The sequence below is a fragment of the Pimephales promelas genome, chromosome 16 (genome assembly GCF_988280905.1).
Source record: "Pimephales promelas chromosome 16, fPimPro1.hap1.1, whole genome shotgun sequence".
NCBI lineage: Eukaryota > Metazoa > Chordata > Actinopteri > Cypriniformes > Leuciscidae > Pimephales > Pimephales promelas.
Window position 1 is genome coordinate 25,334,630 of NC_142784.1, and position 12,081 is coordinate 25,346,710.

The 12,081-nt window shown below is 37.2% G+C and overlaps 1 protein-coding gene across 9 annotated transcripts in view; it reads left to right on the forward strand.

Moving 5' to 3' along the window:
• The first annotated feature begins 2,015 nt into the window (after window positions 1-2,015).
• The window catches only part of ncam1b (neural cell adhesion molecule 1b), a 103,413-nt gene continuing 93,347 nt past the window's right edge, over window positions 2,016-12,081 (forward strand). For 4 of the 9 annotated variants that reach the window (XM_089121308.1, XM_089121309.1, XM_089121311.1 and 1 more), the window contains exon 1: window positions 10,762-11,076. In XM_089121308.1, coding sequence (XP_088977434.1) covers window positions 11,025-11,076 — 52 coding nt within the window. In that variant the 5' untranslated portion in view covers window positions 10,762-11,024. Of the gene's footprint in view, window positions 2,068-10,761; window positions 11,077-12,081 lie in introns of those variants that run through there. The other 5 variants (XM_089121314.1, XM_039670763.2, XM_039670770.2 and 2 more) reach the window with 2 other exon arrangements.

Here is a 12,081-nt window from a genome sequence, read left to right on the forward strand (position 1 = left end):
AGGGTTCCCTACAGCTCTTTACTAAGCTCCAAATAAACCTTTGCTATATAAAAATGGATATATATTGTTATTATTAAGATTTTAAATGTTGCATATAAAAAATATTTAAGTTCCTTAGTAATTCAATTAATACAAAATATTTTAAGCTCTGAGAAAGTTACTATAAAGTATTACGACATTCGTGGTTGCTTATTTTAAAAATTTCAATTTAAGTTTTTATTTTTTTATTACTTTTATTGAATATATATATATATATATATATATATATATATATATATATTATTATTATTATTATTATTATTATTATTATTATTATTACAATTAAAAGTATTTCTAAAAATATGTTTCAACACAAAATATCTCTTTAGGCTAAACAATAAATAATAATAAAAAAAAAATTGTAAATTTTTTTTGGCTCTTTTAAAATTTTTCTTCTTGTACTTTTTTAGTGTGTTCAAATGTCAGAAAGTTAAAATATTCTCATGTTTGAACCCCTGAACAGTTTGATATTGGATCTTTTCACTAAGAACCCTGTGTGGTTCTGTTTATTTAAAATTTTAAAATGGTTCCATATGGAACCTTTTCGGGATTCCAAATACAGAGGAACTGATATAGAACTATGATAAAGTCTAGATAAATGTGAAACAAGAAGTGAACTGTACCACAATGCTCAGATAGAATAAAATAAAAAAATAAAAAAATCTATGTATAAGCGCATTTTATAAGCAGCCTTTATGGAATAAGTCTGCCATCATATGAACCTGAATTCCTTTTGTTGTCCTGTTCCTCTGTGTTGTTGTTGTTCTGAAAACCATCAGAGAGGGCATTTTCAGTGCCCACAGAACAAATCAACAATCACATCAATATTCAGTGTTATTGAAGTAGTACGCCAGGGAGGTTTGAATCATGCATATTTTCTCCGTTTGTCCTTGTGTCGCTGAGCAGAAATCTCGCAGCGCTTGGATTCCTATGAAACACTGAAGCATAAAGGTCATGCATATCTGTGACCTTAACATGTTTGTATTATTCTTTTTTTTTTTTATTACAAAGTGTCTCTGAACTAAATTCTGTACCGTGTTACCAAAAAAAATCCTCCTCTGATGCTTTCACCGTTCTGCCTGTGTAATCACTATGTTAACAAGCTGCTTTGTGATTGGCTTAATTCTCCGTATTTTCATCGCATCACATTGGCATGCAAATGATCCAACTTCGCTGACACAAAACTAAAGGACTCTGTGTGAGCACTTGGTGTGATTGCTCTAACACTTCTCCCTTGCTCTTAGCGAGCGCACATCTCTCGCTGAAAAATCACCTAATTGCCATTCAAATGATCTGCAGCAAATTGAATCTGATACCCTCCAATTATGTGCATTGTCCCTATGCCCCCATGCTTGATTGCTCTTTGTATTCAACAGGTAGGACGACTCAAACAGGCATTTGTCGGTTTCTGACGGATGACACTTAAAAGGGTTACATGAGCTGTTTGGTATACCAGGGTCACTTGAATTGCCCGATTGATCCCGAAGTGAGCTATCACAGTAATGAAATGTTTGTGTGTGCAAAGAAGTCAAGCAGAGAATTGAAAATTGATAAGAAGCTCATGACAAAAACAGACGTGCATAGTAAAAGGGTTGTGAATACAAATTAATTCTTGGCAGACAGCTTCAGCTGACTTGAGTTGAATCAAATACAGTATTCCGTCACTGACGAGCCTGGAATTACAACATTGTGGGGGATATCGAAAGGACAACTGACAACTTCAATAAAGGCCCCTTGTTATATTTTTCTTCAATAATCAGAATATTTCTCAAGTACAAACTGTTCTATAATTCTGTCATTGTGAAACTGTTATTTTATGCTGGTCTCTCAAAGCCTCTTAATTTTAAGTAAACTTTACTTTACTATATGACCGCAGGTATCTCCCGATCTCTTGGATCTTCCGCTCAGTCTGGACATTGGACTGTTGGTGGTACCTAGATGACAGGCTTACTATAACTCTGAGAAGTTGGAAGGTGTGCTAAACAAGGGAGATGTATTGGGGGCCGCGCGCGGAGACGATGTCGTCAGGTATCCCAAAATGACAATGAGTGTTTGGAAGAGGGTTGCTGCTGTTTCCAGGTCAGTAGTGAGTCCTTTCAGTGGAATTAACTGCAAGCCTCCGAGAAGCGCTCTACGATGATGAGAACACAGGTGTGGGAGATGGTAGGTGGTAAATCTGTAATGGGTAAAGGTGGGAACAAAACAAACTGTGATTGGCTGCTTTACATCAAGAAATCAAGAAACCAAATCTCGATCCTGCTGTTCTTAATAATTACAGGCCCATATCTAACTTGCCTTTTATTTTCAAAAGAAAAAGTCTCCTCCACTCTTATTTAAACCTATATGAAAAGTTTCAGTCTGGTTTCCAAGCCCTCTACAGCACTGATTCAGCTTGACTGAATGACATCTATATGATAACAGATGCTGGAGATTCTGTTATTTCAATGCTTTTAGATCTTAGCTTGGCTTTTGACATGGAGGATCATTATATTCTTTTATCTAGACTTGAACATGATGTGGGTCTGAAAGGAACGGTCCTAAATTGGTTTAGTTCTTATCTGAAAGATTGAACATTTGTCCGTTTTGGCTCTTCTGTGTCCTCTGCTGCCCACCTTCACTGGTGGGTCCCTCAGGACTCCATTTTGGCCCCTACTCTTTTTTTCCCCTGTATTTACTTCCTTTGGGATCCATTTTCATGAAATATGATGTGTCGTTTCATTGTTACGCTGCTGACACATTTAAATCTATGTTCCTATTAAACAGTCGGGCAACAATTCACTCGAGCCTCCGTTGGCATGCCTAGATGACAATAAAACAAAACTGAGCTAATACTCTTTGGTCCTTCTAATTGTAGTTTAAAGCACCATCCTCAAGTACATACACCTCATCAGTGAACATCTGTGTGAAAAATCACTGTGTGTTCTAGACAGTTACTTGAAATATGATCAGCAAGTAAATTCTGTTTTTTTTTCCACCTTCGTCTGCCGACCAAAGCCTTTTCTTTGTCTCCAAGCCTTTGAATGGGTGTTCCATGTATTTTCATTGGGGGACCTGACACACTTATAATGTGATTTGTTCATACATTGAGTGTTTGACTGACTTGAACAGGCGTGTGGGGGAGTCAGTGTTAAACCGGGGGTTTGGAAGCCGCCTAATGAAGGTGGACAGTGAACCCATGTGATATGCTTGTGAAACATGCTCTTTTTGTGTTTTATTTGGGTCGCCTCGCCGTGAAAACGGCGTTTGTGTGCAGAGACGCGCACATTTCTGCCGACATAAATAAAATCCCCAGCCGCCTGAACTGAACAGGGGCTGTGGATTGCTTATAGCCGCTATGTGTACAGATGTGACGTAATGACTCAATATAGCTTATAGACCATTTCACAAGATGTAAACAACACTGGTCCAGAAGCACTTCCTGTTTCAGTTTTTTAACACTACATAAAAGCTGGGATAAAATAAAACCAACAGAACATTTAAAACTGAATCAAAAAGTTAAACAAACATCTTTAAGATGTTTTCTTTACATGTAAAAGAAAGAAAACAGTTACAAACTGAAACAGGAAGTGTTTCTGGACCAGTGTTGTTTACATCTTGTGAAATGGTCTATACTAGCCGAGACTCCTCCACTATGTGTACAGATGTGACGTAATGACTCAATATAGCTTATACTAGCGAGACTCCTCCTCTGTGTGTACAGATGCAACGTAATGATTCAATATAGCTTATACTAGCCGAGACTCCTCCTTTTTGTGTACAGATGTGACGTAATGACTCAATATAGCTTATACTAGCCGAGACTCCTCCTATATGTGTCCACTGTCCAGATGTGACGTAATGACTCAATATAGCTTATACTAGCGAGACTCCTCCTCTATGTGTACAGATGTGACGTAATGATTCAATATAGCTTATACTAGCCGAGACTCCTCCTTATTGTGTACAGATGTGACGTAATGACTCAATATAGCTTATACTAGCCGAGACTCCTCCTATATGTGTCCACTGTCCAGATGTGACGTAATGACTCAATATAGCTTATACTAGCCGAGACTCCTCCTCTATGTGTACAGATGTGACGTAATGACTCAATATAGCTTATACTAGCCGAGACTCCTCCTTTTTGCGTACAGATGTGACGTAATGACTCAATAAAGCTTATACTAACCGAGACTCCTCTATGTGTACAGATGTGACGTAATGACTCAATATAGCTTATACTAGCCGAGACTCCTCCACTATGTGTACAGATGTGACGTAATGACTCAATATAGCTTATACTAGCCGAGACTCCTCCACTATGTGTACAGATGTGACGTAATGACTCAATATAGCTTATACTAGCCGAGACTCCTCCTTTTTGCGTACAGATGTGACGTAATGACTCAATATAGCTTATACTAACCGAGACTCCTCTATGTGTACAGATGTGACGTAATGACTCAATATAGCTTATACTAGCCGAGACTCCTCCACTATGTGTACAGATGTGACGTAATGACTCAATATAGCTTATACTAGCCGAGACTCCTCCACTATGTGTACAGATGTGACGTAATGACTCAATATAGCTTATACTAGCCGAGACTCCTCCTTTTTGCGTACAGATGTGACGTAATGACTCAATATAGCTTATACTAACCGAGACTCCTCTATGTGTACAGATGTGACGTAATGACTCAATATAGCTTATACTAGCCGAGACTCCTCCTTTTTGCGTACAGATGTGACGTAATGACGCAAAGACACATTCGAATCTCCCACGGAAATCCACCTGTACCACTGGAATTAAAAACATTATTACAAGCTTACTGCTTTGAATCGAGCTATGGCAAGCAGATAGTTTTGAACACTGGCTGGTTATGTATTTTCTCAAATATGTATTTCTATTTTGAATAATTTTTTACCCAAAAAAAGCTACGGACTGCAGCTTTAAAAAGAAAAAAGGAATGGTTAAGTGGTTGTGCTGATAACAAATTAGGAGAAACATAGTGAGAGAGAGAAAAGGAGAAACTCAGGTGGGTCCAGTACTTTAATGGTCCTGCCAGGCCATGAAAATATGCTTTATAAAAATCAGCATGTGTGTGTGACAATTTCTCTTTTCAGCGCTGTTCTGGAAGAACTTAGTCAAATAGCTTGGTGTTATTCAGAGTACAAAACATTAAGACAGCAAATAAAAGATTCATATTCAGGGATAATTTGAAATAAAATAATAATAACAAGGTGGAGTTCTCCACACAGTGTGGCAGAAAACAATGCCAGCGTGTGAAATGGAACTAGGCTATACTACGCCTTATTGTTTACGCTGTCTGAAATTGAACACTATATCAGGTTCAACGAAAAGGTCTATTTCAGCTTTGTGTACAAATGTGAGAATGGTGTGGTTTCTATTATAGTCTTTTCTTTTCTTTTTGTTGTTTGTTATTTTGATTTTGCTCAAAGCAACTTCTTTTAGGCAAAAAAATTGTTCTTTCTGTCTGGGAATGAGAATAGAGACTAAAGTGCTGGAAATGAAAGGTGAATGTTCCATCTACCTCTGTTGCTTTCATATAGTGTACCACACAATCAATAACAAAAAATACAAAAAAACATCATTCTTCAAAGAATGGCGTATTCTCTTTGAACAGTGATGTTATTGGGCTCGGAAGAAGTTTAATACGGCTCATGAATGAATCATCGTACACTTAGACCACCACGGTAGTGGATGTAATGTGATGTTATGCCATCTTTTTAAAGGGTATCTATCATGCAAAAGTCACTTTTACATGGTGTTTGAACAATTGTGTGTCGGCAGTGTGTGTACACAACCGCCCTACAATGGTAAAAATCCACACACTCCATTTTTATAAATCCCCATAAATCGTAAGCAGCAGTGTGTGCCTCAGAATAATCCGTTTGCAGTTTCCATGCAATGTGGCGTCACATTGCAAAGGCCTCGCCCCATTACTCTGCCCTATTAGCATAGACCCCACCCTAAGTGTGCTGTTCACAGTCCGCCATATTCATCTCCTCGCCATGACATATAACAGCAGCATTCAAGTTAGAAATGGAATCTTAAAGTTATTCAATCTAGAGCAGTGAGTGATTTCCTGTTTATCTTTTGTTTGTTTCACATTGACACTTTGTAATGTCATTATTTCACATAACAGTAAGAGAGAATAATTAATAATAAAGCAAAGCTTATCTTTTAAGTGCTTTTCTACGGTGGGCAACTTATATGTTGGGCTTGTTCTAGCAGTGACAAGGCAACAGTCTGAAGAAAAACGATTCAATGTAATTGCAGTATCAAACTGCAATTTAGGCTCAAACTGACGCCTCGGTTCATATAGCCATGGATCGTCCACGCTGCTGGCCAATGGAGGTCGACGTCTTCACCTGGCGGCCATCTTGTCACAGGCAGCTCGCTCACTCGTAAGACTGTGTTTTAATGGTGCATGTACTTTTTAAATAGCCATAACTTGCTAATTTTTCTGTCGATTTTCAAATGGTTTGGTTCGTTATAAACGTCAGAGATGTAGTTATGACACTGCTTACTGTTTATGATCCAGAATTATAGCCACGTTAATAACGTTTGTAAGAAACCAAACCGTTTGTAAAAACTCATCTTACATCAGCTTGCCTGTGACAAGATGGCCGCCGACTAGGACATCTAGCCTTTATTGTGGATATCACATAGCGCCTAAAAACACGTAGAAACCGCTAGGCTGGTAACGCTTGGAAAAAACGAATGTTGTTGCAACAGCTGTTTTTTTTTCCTGCTGATCTCCTGCATTTACAGAACAACAGAATATAGCCAATAGAAGTACTGGATACTGTATTACGCTGCTTTCACTTTAATACACACACATTGTGTGATTTCTTGACTTACTGTTTACTTTCACAGAGATATACCCGCCTGTGTTTATGTGAACTTTGTGTGTTTTTGACATTCGTGTATATATTTGACAGTTTAAGTGCAATAAGACGTAAAACTTATGGGACCCGCCATCTGACATCCAGCTTTCTGTGTGCGCTTCAGATGTGTGCGCTCATACTGATATGGCTTTAAAATGCATGCAGATAATAATCTTTCATGATGATAAAGAACAGTAATGTCATGTGAGCTTGACGCAACAGAGATAAATAGGTAAAGGCTCCGCCCTCTTCTCGAAATCAGGGTGATGAGCAACCATTAATTTGCATTTAAAGATACATGCACGAAAGCAGCATGTTTTTCCTTCCGCTAAAAATGGGCAGGACTAATCAAATCTAATCAAAAACAAAAAAAACATTTACTATCAATGCTATAGATTAGGCCTAATCCCAATAAGAACATCTGGCCTAAAAGAACATCACATTTCAGTATCATCCTGGATTGTAATGAAACGCCATGATTGTCCAAACGCAGATACATTGTTAACATTGTTTGTGTGCATGCGTTAAACCCTTTGTCATGGAAAACTGTGTCTATTGTATATACATCCAAACTAAGAATCACAAGCCTTTTATGTAACTTTCTATTATCAACAAGCCCACACTTCAGACTTTAATTTGCTTTATAAAAAAACTATAATCAAACTAAAATTGTTTATTCCAATTTGCTTTTTTGAATCAAGGCATTTAGAGGCATGTAATGGATTCTGTTGTTTGGTCCATTTTTTTTTTATTAGACAGTCGTATTGCAGCTACATCCAATGGCAATAATTCAGCTCTCTCATTTGTCACAGTGGGGCGATTCTTCTCCGGAAAACATCATTACATTAGGCGTTTATCTCGACAAACAGGGGAATTTATTAGCTTGAAAATGAAAATGACTGCAAGATATTTGTGCTCAGAACATACAGGAAATCCAAAGAATCTGGAAACTGTTTACAATTAAAAGTAGCTCCAATTATGATTATCATAAATTACGTACATGTCTGAAATGCTAATGTGTGTGACGAGGGTGTATCCTAGAAATGAGTTTATGACAAAAATGGCAAACAAAATGCATTAGGCTATATTAAAAGTCTGAGGAGTGAAATGGAAGAAAAACAATGACATTTGTCATATTTAATTTGAGGGATTGCAAGCTGTGCTTATTTTGTGATAGTTAGGTTATACTGTAGGCTACAATCTTTTAAAATTAACACTAAACTTTAAAGTAATTAACGTTTACATGCTGCCAAGCACAACCCAAGAGGAAGTGTTGTTTCACTGTTCAGGCTATACTTAAAGACAGATTGTTTATCTGGAACACGAGAATCTGTAGCAAAATTTAAAATCAATATTGTTGCCCATATTTCAGTTCTTCCGGTTTTCTTGTAAAGGATCCAATCCGATGTGTGTCTGTGAATGTGTTCAGTACTCACTTCTAGGTGTGTGCTTAAGTTCGACTACAAATTCCAAGTATGGGACACCATACACTACACTTTAAGCCACTTTTACTTCTGCACTTCTAAATACGTTACAAGCCTGCCCTCTACATGAAAATGTACCAAATGGCAGGACCGTGTTGGGGTAGCCTATATTAATCATGATATTAATCGACCAGCAGATGTCAGCAGATACAAACATTTCATCATTCTGCGTTTTCACCCATTCTCTCCATGCCAAGTGCACGATTTATGTTTGAAAAATTCTCACAGGAGAAGGAATAGGCTACTTGTGTTAGAATAACTGTCACACACACACACACACACACACACACACACACACTACACAAATGAGCACTGTAGGAACAGCCATATTAAGCGTGACACTGATGAATGCCATTGTCAACACTAATTTTCTTGCCCAAGCATTCAATGTGAGCTAGTTATTCTACTTGAGGACTCATCAAACAAAACTTTGGCAGAAACACATTTCCTTTTGCTGTTAGTGCCATCTGTACAACTCTTGCCAGCTCCTCTGTGGAAACACAAATAAGAGTTTCCAAACTGATTGTTTTTAAACCATACAATTGTGTTTTTGTTTTGTTAAGCTACATTATTTTCCCCATATCTCTCAGGCACCTCTACAATGTAAAAAAAAAAATGTTGGTTTAACTTAAAATATTAACTAACCTTGCTGCCTTAATTTTAAGTTCATTGAAATGGAAAAAAGGAGTGAATACAATGAAGGAAATTGATTTAATCACTAGAAACTCAAAATATTATGTTATCTGAACCACATAAATAATTGAAGTTGATTTGACAAAAGAAAAAATGTTGTGATTACAAATCATGAAAATATTTTTTACAGTGTACTGTACCATCCACTTTATTTATTTTGCTATTTTGCTGTATTCAATATGTAATATTGTAATTTTATTGCCAATGCATACTGCCTATGTGAAAATGTTTATTGCTAACAGTAATATATGCTTGTTCGGCTGTAACTGCAAAATACAATCACATACAAGCCAAAGATATGCTGTGCATGTGAACTGCATGTGACAGTTCTAGGGGTTATTAGAAACCGGATGACAGAAAGAGGCAGAGGAAAATTTGGGAAGCAGAAAGGGTACACCTATTGAATTCTATGCATGGTGTACAAAGAAACAATCACAATTGCACAGAAATCCCACAAAGAAGGTCACTATACTATGCAAGATGTCTCAAATGACACCCACTTTTAATGATGTGATTGCACGTGGTGGTAATCGGATAGCCTTAGAGATCTTTACTAACAAAGTAACATTGTCCAGGAATTGTACTCAAATTGTTCTATAGTGATGATAGCCAAAATGAAGAAGATTGAGATAATGATGATGAACTACTATTTTGTTTCAACCCGCTCCTTCAGTTTGCTCTTTTCCCATATTTTATTTCTGTTGGTGCCTTTACACCACAAAAAAGGCAGTAGCTATAGGAAAAACATAATAATTATAAACGTATAACATTAAATGACATCTTGAATTTATAAATATGAAATAAATATGAATATGTAGCCTATATGCTCTGAAAGTGACAGTTTGCCTATACCTCAATTGTGTAAATAGCCTATGCCTTGTGTGTGTGACTGGGGGAATCAAATATCATCATTGCAAATGTGCAATGAATGAGGACAATATGCAGTTCTCGCAAGGCTTTAAATTGGCTACTTGTATTTCACTTTAAAATGATCATTGTTCTCTAAAAGTCCATGGATCCATTTCAAAAGCCACTGTGAAAAGCAGTTCCTCTTTAGCACTGCATGGGTCGGGATATAGAGAGATAAAGGAAACATCAGTGAACTGATGCATGAGGGAGATCATTATTTCCAGAATGACAAAATGGGGCACCGCCTGCACATTATCTACACTTCGATTTATCGAGAAAAGATGTCTCCCTAATTAAAAATATCCTTACTAAAAGGTGTCTTAAAAGAACCGTTATCCCAATAATTAGCTAACTGTCGTTTTCCTCCATCATTTTGTTGCAGAGAATAGCCTAAGGACTAAGTGCATCAACAGTGAATTGTGACCGAAATTGACATTCTGAGTCTACGTAATATCTTTATTATGCGCACGATAAAGACTATTATAGCCTAATGATAGTAGGCTATATGGACACAACATTTTCGTTTGTGCGTGAACTATCACTTTAAATATCCGTGACTATTAAATTTACCCGAAATAGCTTACTGAAAAATATTTGTTTATAAATCGATCTCTCTCCCATTCATTTCACTGGCCAGTCCAGGTGTAGGCTATGTGGTAGTCGTATTTAGTTTCCAGGCTGGGTTCAGTGCATTATATGATGATATCGTTGTCTTTCCTCAGAGGCGCCTCTGATTGGGCGGATTATTTCGCGTGCATCTTGAAGCTGCGTGTGCACGCGCACTTGTCTCTCATTCTCAGTGCACGACATATGGGCACGCGAATTTAAACCGCAAAAATATCAATACTGTCCAACGGTCTGAATCCTCGTAGATATTCGCGTCCCATTCCAGAAAACTTCGTGGGAACTTCACAGGCTTAATTTTACGGATTAAGAATTCTTCATTTCAAGATTCGGAAGACAATAATAAACAGTAAACACACTGTGTTTCATAAAGGGATTGAAATGTTTCCGACCAAGGCGATAATCTTGGTGCTTCTTTTCTTTGGCAGCGCAGGTAAGACCGCGTTCAAGTGTTATGTAATAACCGTACATAAAATACAAACTGTTATATAATAAATAGCTTGGGTTTTGTGCATATTTCTGATTTGCATTCTACTTTTATGGTCAGTGGTGTCGGTGGCAGGTGCATCTGTGGACCTGTTTGAATTCTCCCGTGCTCATTCATTGATCAGCACTGTTGCTTATGTTTCTGTAACAGTATGTGAAAGGCAATGTGTTGTTTAGTTTGCTTGCCTGCTAACACACAGGTATTCTTATAATACAGTTTATAGGGTCTGTTTGTTATGAGCTAATTTGCTAGGCTACCCCATTGGCTTTGACAATGGAACCTGTCCGTTAAGACGACAGGATTATCTGAGCTAATATTATAATCAGTCATGTAGGCTACTTTGTGCTCTGTGTTAAAGCGTATATAGGATAGTAGACGGATTCGAAAGAATCGCATTGATTTGAATTGATCCTTCTTTTTTAAATCCTTATGGGACTGTGTTGGGATGAATTTCTTGGCAATCCACCTGCTGCACGAGTCTAGAATTATCCAATCAGCGAGTTTGGGCGGAAACTGTAAATGATGTAATTAACCTGTATTGTGTATTACATCCTATTTTTTACAGTCTATGATTGCATCATGCAACAAGGAATCACAAATACATTACAGTTATGAAGTGTGTTATCACTGTTCTTCAGAAGTCATTTGACATAAATGTATGGCTAATTTGCAATGGTTATGTGCATAAATAAATTCATTTATTAATGTAAATCCATTATAGTAATTATGCAACATTTTCCCTGTTAGGTTAGTATTTGAGGTTTATTTATTTATGAGCAACACTACAATTTTCTGCCAAATTATATTGTAACTTATAATTAATTTAACTTGTCCTGGAAAGTGTCCACATGGTGAATGATGGGACGTGCATAGCCTCAAATACCGTGCTGAGAGGTAGTGGAATGGATTTAGTGTGTGTTAAGGGGACTGAGCAGTGGCGTTTTTCAGACA